At 41.8% G+C, this 17,830-nt stretch overlaps 1 protein-coding gene across 2 annotated transcripts in view; it reads left to right on the top strand.

The window, feature by feature from the left end:
* Window positions 1–17,830, top strand: part of VSNL1 (visinin like 1) — a 96,917-nt gene that overhangs the window by 27,912 nt on the left and 51,175 nt on the right. For both annotated transcript variants that reach the window (XM_036881843.2, XM_036881842.2), the window contains exon 2: window positions 16,983–17,149. In XM_036881843.2, coding sequence (XP_036737738.1) covers window positions 16,988–17,149 — 162 coding nt within the window. In that variant the 5' untranslated portion in view covers window positions 16,983–16,987. The remainder of the gene's footprint in view (window positions 1–16,982; window positions 17,150–17,830) is intronic.

The raw sequence follows: 17,830 nt of genomic DNA, 5'->3' as shown, positions 1-17,830 counted from the left end.
GTTAAGTAGCTGCCAGATTATAGCAAATGAATAAAAATTTTAGAGACTAGCTAGCAAATGAATTCCTTCTTATTCCATTGGCCCTTCCTATTTTAATCTGAATTAGAGCCAAAACATTTTATTTTGCATTAGTCTAATGCATGCAGTAGAAGAAGTAAGTAATACTTAGATAAATACTGATTGCCCACAGAGCACATCCTGTGGAGAGCTTTTTAGATTTAGACCTTAAAAATGCCCCTAGTCTACATAGTGAATGGCTGGAGCAGCCTGAGATACTTGTGCCAAACCAAAGAATTACCACTAGGAAGAAGAGGAGAAAGAACAAGGAAGAGGAAGGAGGGGAGAGCTCCTGTTTTTTGCCAAGCAATAATCAGTATTCTATATTATCTCATTGTTAATCAAAATTTATTTTAAGATGAGGAAATGAAAGCTAAGAGAGTTTTAATAGCTAGATTAAGGTCATACAGATAGTGAGAATTAACTCAGGGATTTGAATGTTTCTACTCCTTTCCATTAGGTTATGCTCCCCATCTCAAGCTTTCCAGTTATCTTCTCTTAACTCCTTGATCCCTGAAAATGCTATGCTCTTTTGTATCACATTATCTGTTATTTCTACCTGACAATCCCTATTCATCCATCACAAAGTTGTCATATGAAACTCTCCTTAATTCTTACAAATGTGGCTGATTGTTTCCCCAGCACTTCCATAACAGTCATACAGATTTTTCTTACAAAGTTTAATTTATTCAACCACCTGTTCATTCATTTATTCAACTTTTAAATGTTGGATATCCAACAGTGAGCAGGACAGACATTGTACACATCCTTACTGAGTTTATGGCTAGAGAAGATTATTTAGCCCAGGTATAGATGTCATTAAGAAATATCTATCAGGTCTCTTTCATCTCATTTTTTCATTCAACAAGTGCCTACTATGCTAAGGGAGGCCTGATAAGATACTGAAACATTTTTGAAAATGCAAATTCAATGTGAGCATGAGTCTGGGTATATGAGAAAGAGTAAGAAGAAATAAAACTGGAAAGAAAGGCACAGGCAAGATTATGGTGGTCCCTGTGGGTCTTACAAAGGAATTTGGACTTTGCAACAAGGAGGCATTGAAGGCCTGAAGTAGTCAGGCATTTATTCTAGTAAAATCAATATGGTAGCAATGTCAAGAATAAATCTGAAAGGTAGAGATTGCAGACAGGAAGACTAATTTGGTAGTTGTTGCAAAAAAAGTAATGTCTGAAGTAAAATAGAGTCAATGGGATGGAATGTAGAAGAAGGGTCCATAGTTAGTCATGACAGAATTTCTGACTAACCGGAACTAGGGTTCAAGGAATGGAGAAACATATACAGACTCTTAAGTTTCTGACATGGGCTTGCAAACTCATGCCCTCTTCCTAAATTATTGAGACAGATGAAGTCGTGCCCTCTATGTACTCTATTGCTTTGTGCTTCTCTAGAATTTAAATAGCCCAAGTATCTCACTTCTTTAGTCACCTCCTTGGTGTTTTTGTTAACGGGCTCTAGGTAAAAGCTGCATTTGAAGAAAAAATTGGGTTTGCAATCAGAAGATGGGCTCTGGAACTAGGTCTTCCACAGATGTTCTTAGAAAAAGCTTATGTCTTCTCAAGGCCTCAGTTTTTCATTGGGAAAAGGGAAGCATTGATCAAAACTAAATAAATAAACTAGTTATTTACTATCTCTGGACCTCAGCCTTTTCAACTTTATAATAGGGAAGATTAATTAGATTTTTCAAAGATTTTCACAAGTTCTCAAATTCTAATGCAAGTTAATATGGTAAACTATCGGCGATCTTATTTAACATTAATGTGTTACCATAGAATTTTTACATTTTAGGAATGTGCTTATCACTCCATATTATAAAATGCAATTAAATATTTTACATATTATTTGTCTCTTCCACTGGGTCATTGGTTTCTACAGGACATAAGCAACTTCCTATTTATCTCCATATCCTCATACATAGCATGATTTTAGAACATAGTCTACACTTTTTATTGATTTATAGAGAGGAAAACAACTGACTTGATATTTTGCAGTAAATAGCTGTAATGACACTGCAGATTCAACATTTGTGCTGTTTTCCATTTATCATAGCATAAGTAATTTGCCATGTTTCAACATGGTATTTACAATTTTACATTCCATTGAGTTAACATGCCAAACCTTACTATCCATTTTGCTAACGGGGAATGGCTATAGTTCTAGAGTTTTTACTATTATTAAATAAATGGTAACTATATCCCCATGTATTATTTATTTAAATAATCAACTATTTCTTTAAATATTGGATTATTTCTTTAGCTTCTCCTTGAATCAAAAGTGTTGTTATTTAATGTGTCTTGATATTTAGTATTTTCTAGTGGGTTGTACCAACATGTAATTTTACCATTTTTGATTATTTGTAGGATTAAAGTTAGCCATTGATATTTCATCTATTGTTCATATTTTGTCCATGTTTGTTGTCCAGATTTCTAACATATTCACTTCCCATTTATTTTTAAGCATCTTTTATACTTAAAAGACATTTATGCATATTTATTCCCATTTTGATATTTGCCTTTTTTCTCGTGTTGTTAAACTCCCTAAACTTGGAATTTATGTAATTATATTTTTCAATTCTATCTTTTATGGTTTTGGCTGGATGTTTGCTTTTATGTTTAGAAAGTCTAACCTAAAAAAAAAGAAAGAAAATCTAACTTAATCTTAATAAATAGGTTAAACATGTTTCTGTGGGTCTGTTTGCTATTTGTGTCTCCTCTGGTATGAAATACTTATTCCCACTTTATTTGTTCATCTCTTCTGATTCTGATGGTTTCTTTAGTAATTGGTATTTGCTTTACATATAAAGCTATGTGTTTACATGTATATATAAAGCTATGTGTAGTTACATTTTGTCTAACATTCTCAGTTTCATTTAGTTTTCTTTGATTTAATTTTTATAATAAACTGCTTATTCAAAACATTAATGATATTTTAAAAGACGGTATATGTGGTAGATTCTGACTTGCTTTTTCACCAAATTGCTATCAAGCGTTGATGGCATGACTTACAAAACTGTATTTCCTTTCCCCTTTGTTCTGAAAAGCTTCCTTGATCATACATGAATTATGTACAGCCAGATCTATATCTAAACTCTCCATTCTCTTACACTGATCTGTGTGTCCAGTATTGTGCCAGTAAATTCTTCACTTACTCTAGGAGAGCGCACATTTCCTCTCCTGAGTCTTTGCCTCCCCAGGCTAAACATTCCCAGTTCCTTCAACTGCTGCTCCTGTATTTAGCATCCAAAACCCTTCCCAACTCCACCCCCTTTCTGAGGGCCAGAAGCAGGCAATCGTGGAATAACTGAATAAGCCTCAGGGTAGCCCTCACTTCAGTAAATACACGTAGAGATCAGGGCAGACCAGGCAAGGAGGGAGAAAGGTGAACCTCACACTGAAGTAACCGTTTTTATCCTGGTAAGTGCTGTTTTTCATTCTCTTTAGCAAGGCGGAGGAGCTGACACTAAGTAAGAGCCCTCCACGGTTCACTTCTCAGCTCCATCATTTTGTTGCTCTATGATCTTGGCAAATTTCTTAAATTTAACTAAGCCTTATTTTTCCTCAAGTGTCAAATGAGCCCTAGTGATATCTACTTCATAAATTATTGTAAAGATAAGGTGTAGAATCCACGAACACAGGGTAAGCACTTGATAATATAAGCTATGATTATTACTGCTAAATATCAGTCATGTAGATTATTTCATTTCATGTTTCGAGGTAGTTATTAACATACACAATTTAAAGTGGAATGAACAGGACAGTAACTTTCCCGAAGGCACCAGCTAACCCGAGTGTTAGAGCCGGGGATCTCGCCTCATCTAACTCCAGGCCCTGCCCTGCCCTGGAGGTGACACCACTGCGCAGCATGCCAGACAGTTCTTAGAAGTGGTTCTTTCGGTTCTGCAGTGATTACAGAGGTGAAGCTGTAAATTCTTAGGTAAAGGTACATATAAGGTTCAAATATATCATTGCCAAGATTTCCTTTTGGTTTTAAGATGGAAGGCATTAGATTAATGGTAAGGAGCAAATGAGCTGTAAATGAGCTAATGTAGAAACATATTCCTTCAAACTAAGTGTTAATCAATATACTGCTCCAAGTGGCAGTGACACAGGCCCCGAAGCATGTGTCATCCCCACAGGGCGCCAGAGGAAGCAATGATTTCTCTCCTTCTGCACGTTACCTGTGCTCTCAGAAGGCCCACAGCCGGGAGGGAGGCAGCCTGTGCACACAACTGCCAGATAGAACCGGAAGGTCTAATTTTAGCTCTCTCAGCCTTGGCATTGTCCCTTTTAGCCAAGATATTTTTCATGCGCCACAATAAGGTGCTTTGTTCCAGCCTTGCTGGATGGCTCACAGAGGCCCCGTAAGGACAGGGTTGACCGCAAGTCAGAGCTGGAAACACATCAAAGCCAGGAACTTCACCGGAAAGGGTCAGCACTCCTGCAGCAGCCTTTGGTAAATGTGCCCTTTGCATCTACCTCCCAAAGACCAGAAGAGACACATGGCGCTTCCTCTCCCTCCAGCTTCTTCTTTGTGAACCTTCTGTCAGCTGCTCACGGACCAGTGTCTTTGTTCCTTCATGCCTGGGATTTGCATTTTACTCCCCATCTTCATCCCTGCCTAACAAAACCCGCTTCTTTCCGTATATCTTTCCATATATATATATGTCCTGTTTTCTTTCCCGAGATGTCCTGGCAAGTGCACTAGCTGGAAACAATTTTACAATTTACAAACTGCCTCAGTGGTTTGCTCCTTACGATACCCGGTGAATTGGGTGCAGTGGACACTTTCAGAGAACTTTTGGAGATGAAGGAACTGAAGCTCAAAGGGAAGCTGACTTTTGCTAAGGTCACACAGGAAGACGCTGGCAGAGTTCATTTCTGAAAGCCAGCTCTGGTGCTTTAGGGAAAGGTAGGGTCCCATGAACCTAACAAAGCACAGGAAACCCACTCAGCCCAGTTGGGAGGGCCCTGGAAAACTTTTCCTGAAGATGTCGAAGATTTTGTGGCCCACAGTTCCAGACTGAGTACTCAGATAGTGGGCTTCAAATTTAGGTGAATCACCATTTCCTTATTTCCTAGAAACAGGTCAGGGAAGGCAGATCCACACATCCATCCAGAGATGCTATTCTTTCCAAAGCCTTTGTAGAGAAGGAAATATAATTTTCCCTCTACCCTTCTAGGTTCTTGGCTAAGACCTCCCACACCCCACTCCCATGATAAAAACCAGATTGATAGGAGAAAAACAGAAGTTTAATAACATGTATACCTCCTGTAGACCTGGGGTATACCTAGGAAAACTGAGTAACTCTGAAATGGCCTGAGCCACCACCTTAGGTACTATCTCCAGCTAAAAGCGAAAGATGTAAGTGGGGAGGCTATCAGGCAAAGCACAGTAAACAAAGGTATGGTTGTCCTGCAGATTTAGGTTAGTGTCTTCTCCATTAATAAGAGTTTCTTGAGATTTAGTCATCCTCCTCTTCCTGGTACAGGGAGGGAGACACCCTTACAAATGATTTCCACTACAAATATAAATGTCTCCTTCAGAAGGGTAATTTTGACTTGCTTTTTTTCTCAAAGATTGTCCTCTGTGTGCTGGTCCTCAAAAGTAATTGACCTAAAATAATTTTTATGCTAAAGAGGCATATTTTGGTGTGGTGATTTTGCTTCCCTTCACCTTCTTAGACCTCCTTGGACAATCCTAGATCTGGCATTAACACTCAAAAATGATGATCTATAGGATCATATTTTTCTTTGAGTTTTCCATCATTTGAATTTGAATTTGAATCATTATAATGAACATTGGATAGTGCTTTAGCATTTACAAAGCTCTTTCCTATCTCACATCTCATTTAAACTTCATGATAACACACTGAAATTGATATTGTTAACATTGGTCTCAATGGGAGAGTTCCTGAGGGTCAGGGACTCTGATGGAGGGACCCTCCCCACCCTGTCCAACACACACACACACACACACACACACACGCATGCACAGTGTCTCCCCATCCATCACTGCTTCTCCAAGTTGCTAAAACAGGTGAGCAGGTGGTAGTCTCAGGGTTCTCCCTAGTTTGTCTTCCTTGTTCATCTCCATCCAGTGCTAACCAGGTGGGCCTCAGAACTAAGGGTCTTTGGCCTTGCAAGTAAACCTGGAAATATTACTGGAATTAACTGAAAGGGCTTGGCTTTAACTGAAAGTACCGCAGGAGTTCTCTTTCCAGGATTCCTGAGACTGATTGTTTTGTAAACAAAAGACATTTTGTTTGGTGAAATTATAAATATGTATTTTTTATTATAAATGTTATATGTGCTCTTCATAAAAAGTTCAGAAAGGTGTTGAGGAGTGAAATACTACCATTATACTGCCAGCAGTATAGCCACTGTTAAGATTTTAATGTAAATTGTGTATTGCCCATGCTCTGCTCCCAAGATTGAGCGTGTGTATGGAGCAAAACCAAGGTGATACCCCACATTCTCTTTCGTAAGTTGCTTTTTTTTACTTAACAGTTTATTGTAATATCTTCTCCTTTTCAGACCTCAAGGGCACACTTATGTTGATCATACACCTCTGTTCATGCATGCTGTTATCATTGTCTATAGAAAACCCCTCTTGTGCTTTATTACATATCTTTTGTCTCCGGTACTCACTTCATTCCCCTCCTCCATTCCATTGTATTTAATACATGTCCTCCGGTAAGCATTTATCTTAGAAAATATGTACTTGTTTTGTATATTTATGTGTTTTAATTTAAATAAGTGACATTGAGTCAATACCAGTCCAAGTCAGTCAATGTATATCTGCATTACCACTTTTAATGGCTTCATAATTTCCACTGTGTGGTTCTACCAAAAATCTAACCAGTTTCCTATGATGGACATTTAAGTCATTTTTAAAACAGATAATTTTTTGTTGTTTTAAACAATGCTGGGATAAACATGCTCGTATATACATCTCTGTGGACTTCTGTGATTATTTTCTTGAGATAATTTTGAAGGACCACTTTGTAAAAAAATGCTTCACCCAATTTTCAGCTCCTAATATGCTCTTGTTACTGATTCCCTGAGGTCCCCCCTCGTTTCTTTTCTGTTCCTCTCCTCATCTCTCTCTCTCAACGCTTTGCTGGTCTCTCCCTGATGGCACGTCGCAGTCATCTGTGATCTCTGTTTCGTACATTCTCTCTTATCATGCAGCTGATAAGCTCTAGCTCTGTGTTCACAGGGATCACATTGTGGTTAGTTGCTTCAACAGTGTTTCTGGGCACCTGCTCAGGAGTAGGCTCTGAACTGGTGCTGAGGCAAACATGACAGTCATTCTGCCTTGAGGAAGCCCAGTCCAGTGAGAGGGCAGACATGCCTTCCAGGGACCACACTGTGGCAGGCGACGTGGAGACAGCAGTGCTCACAGTCAGTATACCAAAGAGGAAGCCAGATGATGTACTCACCAGACATGAGGTGCCTCATCTGTGAATGGAGTTTCCTAGAGGCCCAAAGCAAAGCTAATGGGAACTGCCATCAATGCAAAAGGCACAGCTAGCACACAACCAGGGGGACTTGAGATTATGATAGCAAGTTGGAGCACAGCATGGGAGCTAGGGGAGGGAAGAGAAGAGAGTTCCTGGGTGGGGAGCAGAGTGGGCACAAGTGAGCTGGTCTTGAGGGCCGTGCTGAGGACTGGATCCAGAGTGGATATGATGGGAGGCCGCTGAAGGGCTTAGGCGGGGCAGGGACATCACTGGGGTTGGTGTTTTAGGAAAGTCATTTTGGGTATGGTGTGAAAGATGGGCTTCAGGAAAGCAAGACTGTAGATGGGGAAGCAAGTTAGGAGGCCATTGTAATAATGAAAGTGAGAGATGATGATGGCCTTAACTAAGATAGTGGCAGCAAAGAGAGGTAGATGGAATTTGAGAGTTATGAGGTAGAAGCTACAAACTACTGAACTTGCTGATTGATTAGATACAGGAATATGAAGAGGGCAGAGTCCTGGGTCATCCCCAGGCTGTGACTGAGACCCTGGGCAGAAGGTAGGCCATTTACTCCGAAAGGAGCACAGGACGAAATGTTGAGTTTGGTGTGCTTGTAGGATATAAAGGTGGAAATGCAGTCAGGTAGATATATCATCTATTGATAAAGCTTGCCCTAGAGATAGACTTGGGAGCCATATTTATCTTTATAATATGTGATAATAGCGAGTAAAAGTTTGTTGAATAAGTGAGTGAATGGATGAATTTTTAGCATTATATGTCCTTCAAATAAAACCTTTTACTTTTATGAAACCACCTTTATGTGAGAATTTCAAAAGTGTCTGTATCTAAGTCCCAAACCCATGATTTATAGTACTTTTTACAATTACCGTAGAGATAATAATTTAGGGACATGGTAAGTGCAAACAGCTCTCAGAGGGGAAAAACCATGAGAGTCAGACCTGAGTGACTCGGCCCTAGCAGTGGATGACATGTCACTCACCCCTCAGCATGTCCACGTCGTAACTGAGAGCAAGCAGAGGGCTTGCACCAGCGATGCTTTGAGGGTGCTCTTCGCCCTGGGACTGGGGATGTGCCGGTGACGTCAGTGGCTGTTCTGTGCTTCTCCTTTGCAGCTCCTGCTACTCTGAGATAAGGGCCACGGTCCTTCCCCACTGGGACTTGGCAGCTCAGCCTCGAATGCAATCTGTTGGACAGAAGGCTGTGATTATTAATGAAAGCATTTCCTCGGATATCTCACAGAACTAAGTGAGATTCTAACACTGCCAGAGATGGCCCATTTCCTTTCATGGAAATCAGTGCTCAGAAACACATAGAATGGTCAGAGACAAGACTCACAGAGAAGTAAAAATAAGATGCAGAAAAGTGGGTGGCTGCTTGAAACACTCCCAGATGAAAGGTTTACCAGCTATTAATCAGCTCACACTTGTGTTCAGTGGGTGAGTGAGGAATTGGCTGGAAACTTCACCAGACAGTTGATGCTTACTCGGGGCTGTGGGGTCCTCAGATGACTTGACTCTGTTGGGTCCAGTATGAAGCACTTTTACTTAGAAGAAGGAGAGTAAATAGGACCACAGTAGAATCTTCAGGTTTCACAACTTGATACTTCCGTTGATACATATTAGACCTGGTGCTAGGTATCAAGGTTATGACGACTCCCAGATATTCAGGCAGAATTTTGAAATGTCTGCCTTCCCATCTTCTGGAGCAGCTCAGTTTGCTGGATACCGTGATGAGGATAATAATAGCTACTGTTGGTTGAGCACCTGCTACATGGAAGGCACTGTTGGAAGAAATTAAATGTGTTTCTCATTCATTCTCTTTACAACCTTGTGAGCAAATGTCATTATTTCCATTTAACAAGTGAGGAAACCAAGGCTCCAATAGGCTAAGTAACTTACCGTAAGCCCTACACCATGTATGCAGCAGGAACATTGTTTGCTCCCAGGTCTGACTCCAGAACACTTTATTTCCCCATTAAACTAAATCCAAGTGAAAAATAGAAGAGACACTGGATCCCAATAGAATGAGAAGGGAACCTGCAAGGTGTGATGAAAGGGAAACTGAGTCTCAGTAGAAATGTTTCCAAAGTCATAGCCTCCAGCACCTGGGCACCAGGGTGGGTAGTACCTGGGCACCAAGTCAAAGTTTCATTCTCCAGGCCCTCGAGAACTGGTCTTTGTGCCTGGAAAGAGAGGAAACACATAGACTGGTCAGAGACAAGATGCAGTTGAGTCTGCGTCAGGTTGAGTCTGACCCCCAAGGCTGATCGGGCTACGTGACCCCTTGCAGTTCAGAGTTCCTGAGCACCTGGCCACCTAGTTATCAGGTGGGATTCAGTTTGGAACCATCCGGTTAGATCCAAGGGCTCGTGTCCGCTGATGGCTCTCGTCCTGAGTCAGGGCTGTCCCACCCAGCCAAGGTGCCAGGGTCCCTTCAGGCTCTCAGCCGAGAACTGTAGAGGGACCCCTCATGCAGGAACGTGGCTGAAAGCTGCTGGAGCGGGCCTGGGGAGGGAGCCCACTCTCCATGCCCTGGCCACAGGGACATGGATTGCCTCTCTCCAATCCTGCAGAGCCTGGGACCCATCTCAGTGCCCAAGGATCACAGGCCCAGGCATTGCCACAGCCCCTGAGCTGTTGCTGAGGCTCAGAGCCAGGGCACTGCTGGGCCCTGTTACTAACTTGCTCTGTTCCCTGGCATGAGTCATCTAACTCCCTGGGCCTCCTCCAGAAAAACAAAGGTGTTGGATCAGAAGGTTGATCCCTGGGGCCCACTCCGCCTTTACCTTCATGCATTTATTATACCTTCTGGAATGGAACTCTTGTCACTTGCTCTAATGGTGCCCCTGCCACTGCCATGAAAACATTTTTCCTCATTTATTACACAGCAAGTAATACCCGTGCCTTATCTTGAGCCCCCAAGGACATGCCACCTGCCTGTTTCATGCTTGCAGGCCAGAAATGTAGCTATAAGTCCACGAGATTCAGGTTTTCAACTAATGTCACAAGAGAATGCAGTGAGAAAGGACTTCTCCCCTTTTCTGAAGTTGCTCTGGTCCCCAGAGATGGCATGGAAGACAGCAGGCTTGTGAACAACACTCATCTTGCCCCCAGGAGATGGGGGCTTGGGAGCACTTGGCTTTGGGAGGATGGAGAAGAGACGAGCAGAAGGAGCCAGGTAGTTGCCTTTATTAAAAAAGAAAACCCCACACGATGTGCTGGGCAGCTTTGAGGCTTGGTTTTCAGGGTTGTTTTGACAGCCTCTGGAAACTAGAGACCTAATGTCATTTGTTTATAGGACCCGAGAGGAGTGGTGGTGGGGATTGTTTCAACATGCTGGCACGGAGATAAACACGCCTCCTGGCGCACAGGCTTTGAGTGTTTGGCATGAGCACCACACGCTGTGGGTGGGAGGTGGGGATCACCCAGCCAGGTCGGGAGACAGGGCTTCTCATCCAGACTCTGCCCTTAGTTGATCTTGGAGAGTGTCGGACTTAAAACAGAGGAGCCCTTTTCAAATCTTTTCAAGCTTTGGTCTTCTGCAGTTGTGTGATGTTTGAGTCCTTACAGCTGGCCCTCTGCAAAAGGATGTGGAGCCATATCAGGGAGGCCAGGTGGAGGCAGTGAGGAATCAGAGAGCTCAGGCCACGTCTGTGCTGCTTTGGGTGCGTTCTTCTCAGCTCATCTACCTTGATTTTCAATCATGTGTTTTCACTGGCTCTTCCCAAATTGACTGAGGATCATCGTCATCTGAGCTGCTTGTTAAAAGCATAAAAGCACAGATATCCTTCCAAGGGAGAATCTCATGTAGGTGTATTTTTAACAGAATCATCAGAGATGATTCTTTGTGTTCAGGCGAATTTGGGACACAGTCTTGAAGAGTTTTGACCTGGGGAGCAGACACACATGACGTCGCCTGATCTGCGGGAACTTGTCTTTCTGTTCCATGTGTCTTTGCCCCCATAGGTGCATCAGATCAGCCCCATGTTCCAAGAGGTGGGACTGTCTCCTGTACTCAGCTTTGAGCCCTTCAGGATTGGAGCAGGTCTTCTGTCTCTATCCCACTCTGCTTAGCGTGGGGCTTTCTTTGCTGATAGATGATGCCTGTAAATGTCTGCCAAACTGGGTTGTCCAAAGTTACTAGGCCGTGGGTCATTACTGAAACAAAACCTTGTTGTCAAGGACAAGGAGAAGAGGAGAGTGGTGAGAGTTTGTGGAGAAGTGTCACAAGAAGACAGCATGAGAACTGAGCCTTGCAGAAGGAGTAAAATTTAGATAAGCAGTAGGGAAAAGAAAGGACAGTCTGGGTAGGAGTCTAAACAGAGTGAGGCCAGCCACTTCCAGTTCTTCCACTGTGCAGGTGAGAAACCTGGGGCCCAGAAAGAGCCCCTGGAGTAGTCAAGCCTGACCCAGGTCATCTGACCCTAGAACCAGTTCGACTTCGATTGACATCCCCAGCACGGCCTATTTCACAGGCCTCCAACCTGAGCCCCTAAAGCGCTTCCATCCTCTGCTCTGGCCCATTTCCAGGGCTGTTTCCCCATCAACCTGTTCATCCTGCTGTGGGTCTGCACACCAGGCAGTACAGCCCTGTATCATGCCCCAAGTCTCTACCGAGATTCAGCCGGGCGGGTGGCCAGATTGCCTGCGAGAAGCTGGGTGTGATGTCTACATCCTTATCACACCCAGCAGGCCTTGGTGTGTCCTGAGGAGCTGCAGTGAGATTTCAGAGCAGGTTAGGGACAAGCTCAGGGCAACACACACACACACACACACACACACACACACACATTTTATTTGAACCCTTTTTAAGATCAAAAGGGTTTGCAGAGGAAAGGTGCTCATGGGTGCTTCTTTGCTCCCCTGCTGGGACTCTTCCCTCCCCCAGGAAGTCTCCCAGTTCTCCCCTAAGGGCACTCTTACAAGCTCTGCCTCTTCTGCTCTGGAATCCTGTTCTCAAAACAGGGTAGGAAGTAGTGGATAGGCAGTGGGCAAAACGGAAGGCAGGAAGACCAGTTAGGTGACTGCAGAATCCAGGCATGAGGAGATGATCGCCTGTATTAGGAAACCGGTGGGGCTTGACGGAACTTGTTCATTTTATATTAAGCTTTTTACTAGCTGGTGTTGTGAGGGTAAATTACTTCATCTCTCTATGCTTTACACTTCTCATCAGTAAAAAGGGGATGATAATTATCTCTTTCTTATAGGAATGTTATACTGATAAATGTTGTTGCACAAAAGCCTTTTGCAAATTGTAGTGTATAAAAATGTTGTCTTTTCTGGTATCATTTACAATTGGGTGCTGGGCTTTCCTCAAGCATGGGCGCATCAGTGTTTCTGGCTGTGTTCTCTTGCCCATCAGAGCTGCTCCTCCAGTCCTGTTTTCTGCCTAGCACTGAGTCTTTATTGCAACTCAAACCATGAGAAGTTATTTAGTTTGGGGCTGGGCGAGTTTTTATTGCATAGCCTGGAACCCTAGCTTAACAATGACATGCTCCAGTGTCTATCTCCTCCCTTCTTAGGTAAGAAATGCTCAAGTACTGACAGGTTCTCAGGTAAAAGAATCCACAGAGCCAACATGTGCTGACTTTTTTGAGACAAACCAATTTGAAGTCTGTAACTCATATTTTCGTACTTACAAAACTTGTGTTGCAAATCAGCCAGTGGTGGTTTAAAAGGGCCTTAAAGCTCATTTGTTAAAGCTCATCTGGTCCAAGTCACTCATTTTTCAAATGGAGAAACTGAGTAAAAAGAAAGAAAAGGATCTTGCCCATGATTACAGAATCAACTAGAAGCAATAATGCCCTCCCTGCCGACACTGTGTCATGGAATCTTTTTCATTGAGAATGTGATAAGCTTTACTGCCCTTTTCACCCTTTCTGACATCTTGGTCCCATAATAAAAGATACTGTTTGGCCCATAATACCGCAGCCACAGAACAAAAGGAGCATAGGAGGGAATAATCACCCATCAGTGCTTTCATTCATTTACACACATTACTAAGCACCCCCGTTATGCCAGCTACTGAGGATACTGAGACAAATGACATGGCCCCTGCCTTCAAGGTGCTCAACATTTGGTGATGAAGATAGACAAGGAAAAAATCTCCAGGACAGCAGGCTCTTTTCCTTACAGTTAAATGATACTTTTCCTCCCATCTGCTCCTGCACTTTATATTTATATTTATATTTATGACTTCATGTGCTCATATGTATATTATTATGAGACTGATATTTCCAGAAAGAAACATACCAAATACTGTAACTTGATGAAAACCAGTGACAAGGTCCTTGAGTACCGATTTCATAGTGGCTCAGTCCCTATTATTCATTCATTCCTTCAAAAATATTCATTGAGCACCTAGTATAAGGTACCAGAGATGCAAAGATAAATAAAAGACAGTCCTCTGTCTGAAACTAACAATCCGGTAAAGAAATAAATAACAATCATGGAAGATTTTACAGGGGAATAGAGATGCCTAGGAGAAAGGATACTTAAGTTAGCCTTGGAAAGTCCATGAAGGTTTCATGGAGGAGGTGGTATTGAGCCAAGAGGACTTAAAGGAAAAGTCTGCTGAGCAAAAGGGTAGAAGAGAACAGTGTGTGCAAAGCATGGACTTGTGGAAGCACGCAGGCCCTGGGGCCTGCGGGAGTGGATTATGCCTGGCACGGGAAGTGAAAGGACAGATTGGTGGAGAGGGAGGATACAAGTAGGTGGTACCTGTGCTACCTGCACTCTAGGGGAGTCAGGGCTGCAACATGTAAAGAATGGGGAGCTGTTGAGGGTCTTAGGGAGAGGATCTGAAGGTAAGATTTATACTTTAGAAATTCATTCAAGCGGCCATGCCGAAGGTGGGTTGGAGTTAGAGTCCAGTGAAGATCACTAACCAAGCAAGATCTGGTAAAGGCAGTGCCATGCCAAGCCAGGCCAGAACTTGATATTCTACACGCTTCACCCATTGCTGGAACACCTGAATGCTGGTGCTGACCGTGACCTGTAACCAAGGAGCATGAAGCTATGCATATGAGTCTCCAAAACTGTGACTCGTGGTCCTGACAATGCTCCCTGTGTGTGTGAGACCACCCTCTCCTCAATTAGTTGGAACATTTTAAGTCGTCATAAATGATCTATGGAGAATCCAAACTTCTTGCCTAAGAGAGAAGCTGACATGTTGCTGACCTTCTAGAAGCATCTGGGGGAGGTGGTCTTTAATAACCCTTAATTTCCCATCATCAATGCTAACTCACTCCTGGCTTGTAGTTTTAGTAAATCTAATAGACTTTTCCAAACAAGGGCCTGGCAAGGTGACTGATCCCTCTCTCATCCCTTCTTTCAGTGCTGAGAGGCACTGATTCAGCCTCTCAAGCCTTCCTGCTTTTGCCCTTCCTGTTTCTTCTCCTGAAATGCCTTCTATCCATCTATGTGTCTGTGATTGTTCATTGGAGACTTGATGCTTCAAATTCTAGCCCTGCCATGCATTAGTTGGATGATCTTGTACAACAGAGCTGCTGTAATCCTTACTACTAAGTTGTCATAGGGTTAGAGAAAAAGTTCGTGAAGTGCTCAAAACAGTGCTTACCTCACAGCCAGCACTCGATATTCAGTAGCTATTGTTGGTAGGTGAGATTCTAGTTCAATAATGAAAACTTACAATTCTCTACTGAAAAGAACAAAATGAAGTACCAAAAGGTTTGGTAATACATCTTTTGCTTATCAGGATAACCATGAATTACAGTTTTCTTACCCAGATTAATTAAACCTGACACCTGAGTACCCACTTGATTTCCATATCCAGCTGTGGAACCCCACAGTAACCTATAATTAAGAACCAGTTCCTAATAAGACACTTAGAACCTGAAATTAAGAGCAAAATAAGTAGAGAAGCTCCATGACAACGGGCATAGTTGCTGATCCTCAGGTCCTTACCTCAAAAAGAAGAGTTTGGTATTTTCTCACCATGTTGCATGCTGTTGGCATAATGCCAAGAAGGAGCTTTCTTTGGACATAGCAAGAATGGTTTGGTTTCATTGAGGTGAAGGAATTTTTCAGAGTTAAGGCAGATTACTGACAGTGGGTGTGGAATCTGTTTTAGAAGAAGGTAAAAAAAAAAAATAACAACAAAGTATGTGATGAGATTACCCCTTCTGAGCTATTACAAATCTAAACCTGCCTAGAGCCTGGAAGAGAATTTGTTTCAAGAACATTGAAGGAGTAGGTCCACCTGAATAGAGTCTTCAAAGCCTGACTCAGTCTCCTCTAAAAAGATTTTGAAGATCTTGTAAGACTTTCCTTATTCGGGTGGTCCCACTGATTTTCAAGCTTAATTTGACTTTTTATGTCAATCTGTGATTAATTTGGGTTTTCTTTTCATTCTTTTTTAAGTTATAAAACAGCCTTAAAGGGAATTTTTAAAAATCATCCTTAAAGTCTCTACACTAATACAACTATCTTAATTTTGGAGTATTTTAAATCTTTGTTTACCTACTTATTTTGTAATTAGCCATCACAGTAAATCTGAAAGAGTTTGTTATTATAAACATTTTATTAAGGAAGAAATTGAAGATAAAGTAGTTAATTATATTGCCCAAAGTAACACACATAGTAAATGTCCAGATCGGGGGTAAAAATTGGGAATGACTCCAAACCTAGGCTCTAGTCACCCACACTCTACTATGGTGTTGGCCATACAACCTGGCATATAATTATTACAGGTAATATTATACACTATTTTTTAAATGTACTATCACTTAATAATAACAGAATGAAATTATGTCAATTGAAATTCACCAACCAACCTCTCAAGAAAACCGTAAAGACTTTGTCAACACTGAAGGCAGTGTTGTAGGAAGCAAGTCTCTGAAAAAGAGAGGAGAAGGAGAATAAACGTAGTTAATAAAAATGAGGTGTTTCCATTTGGGGGAATAAAAAATCTGCAACTTTATAACCAGACCAACCAAGACTCCTTACCATACCATTGCTGATCAGATTTTCCAAGTCACTTTTTGATCATTTGGCTATAAACCATTTTGTTGTTTGTGTCAATAATCCCACTATGTAGAATTCGGCACTAAGGCTGTAAGTGTGGATGAATTGAAATTCATAGGAGAATATAAATAGTTTCCATACACTGTGCATGAAGTGCCTAAAAGGGGTGATTGCCTTTCCGTTTGGGAATCGATGCCATGTGAAAGATGATCCATGATAGAGGAGGATGAGCTCTACCTCCTCTTGAACTGTGTGAGGAGAGTCTTTTTGACACATCACCTCTCTAGAATACCGAAGAGAAGAAAGCCAACGGGCAGACTGACTGGCCACACTGGAGAAGGTTTGCACCAAGGGACTGCTCAGAACTCCAGCTCAGCACCTAATCAAGTCTGAAATGATCACAGTCTCGTCGCTAATTGCATTAATTTGCTTTTCTTCAGGCAGAATGGGGAAGCAGAATAGCAAACTGGCCCCTGAAGTGATGGAGGACCTGGTGAAGAGCACCGAGTTTAATGAACATGAGCTCAAGCAGTGGTACAAAGGGTTCCTCAAGGACTGTCCAAGCGGGAGGCTGAATCTTGAAGAATTTCAGCAGCTCTATGTGAAGGTAAGTTGTTTTTCAATCTCTTTTTCTTTTAAGACCAGAAAATATTGTCTTCAGGAAATGTAGCATCCCATAGAATTATAACTCCAAGTAGGCAATTTATTTCAACTCTGGTGTTTTTCCACCCAAAAAGGAAAATGGACATATTTTTATTGAAGTATAGTTGATATACAGTATTATATTGGTTTCACATGTACAACATAGTGACTCAAAAATTATATACATTACAAAATGTTAACCATGATAAGTGTAGTTACCATCTAGCACCAAAGGTATTACCAAAGTATTGACTATATTCTTTATGCTGTACTTTTCATCCCGGTGACTTATTTATTTTATAATTGGAAGTATGTACCTCTTTATCTCCTTCACCTCTTTCCCCTGTCCCCACCCCCACCTCCCCTTTGGCAACCATCAGTTTGTTGTTTGTATTTATAAGTCTAGTCTGTTTGGTTTGTTTGCTCATTTGTTTTATTTATTTATTTATATTCCACTATGAGTGAAATCATATGTTATCTGTCTTTGTCTGATTTATTTTACTTAGCATAATACTCTCTAGGTCCATCTATGTTATCACAAATGACAAGCTTTCATTCTTTTTAGAGCTGGATAATATTCTGTTGTGCTTTTTAATCCATTCATGTATTGATAGACACTTAGGTTGCCTCCATATCTTGACAATTG

This window comes from Manis pentadactyla, chromosome 2, assembly GCF_030020395.1.
Source record: "Manis pentadactyla isolate mManPen7 chromosome 2, mManPen7.hap1, whole genome shotgun sequence".
NCBI classification, from domain to species: Eukaryota; Metazoa; Chordata; class Mammalia; order Pholidota; family Manidae; genus Manis; species Manis pentadactyla.
This window is presented reverse-complemented; position numbering and strand designations above follow the sequence as displayed.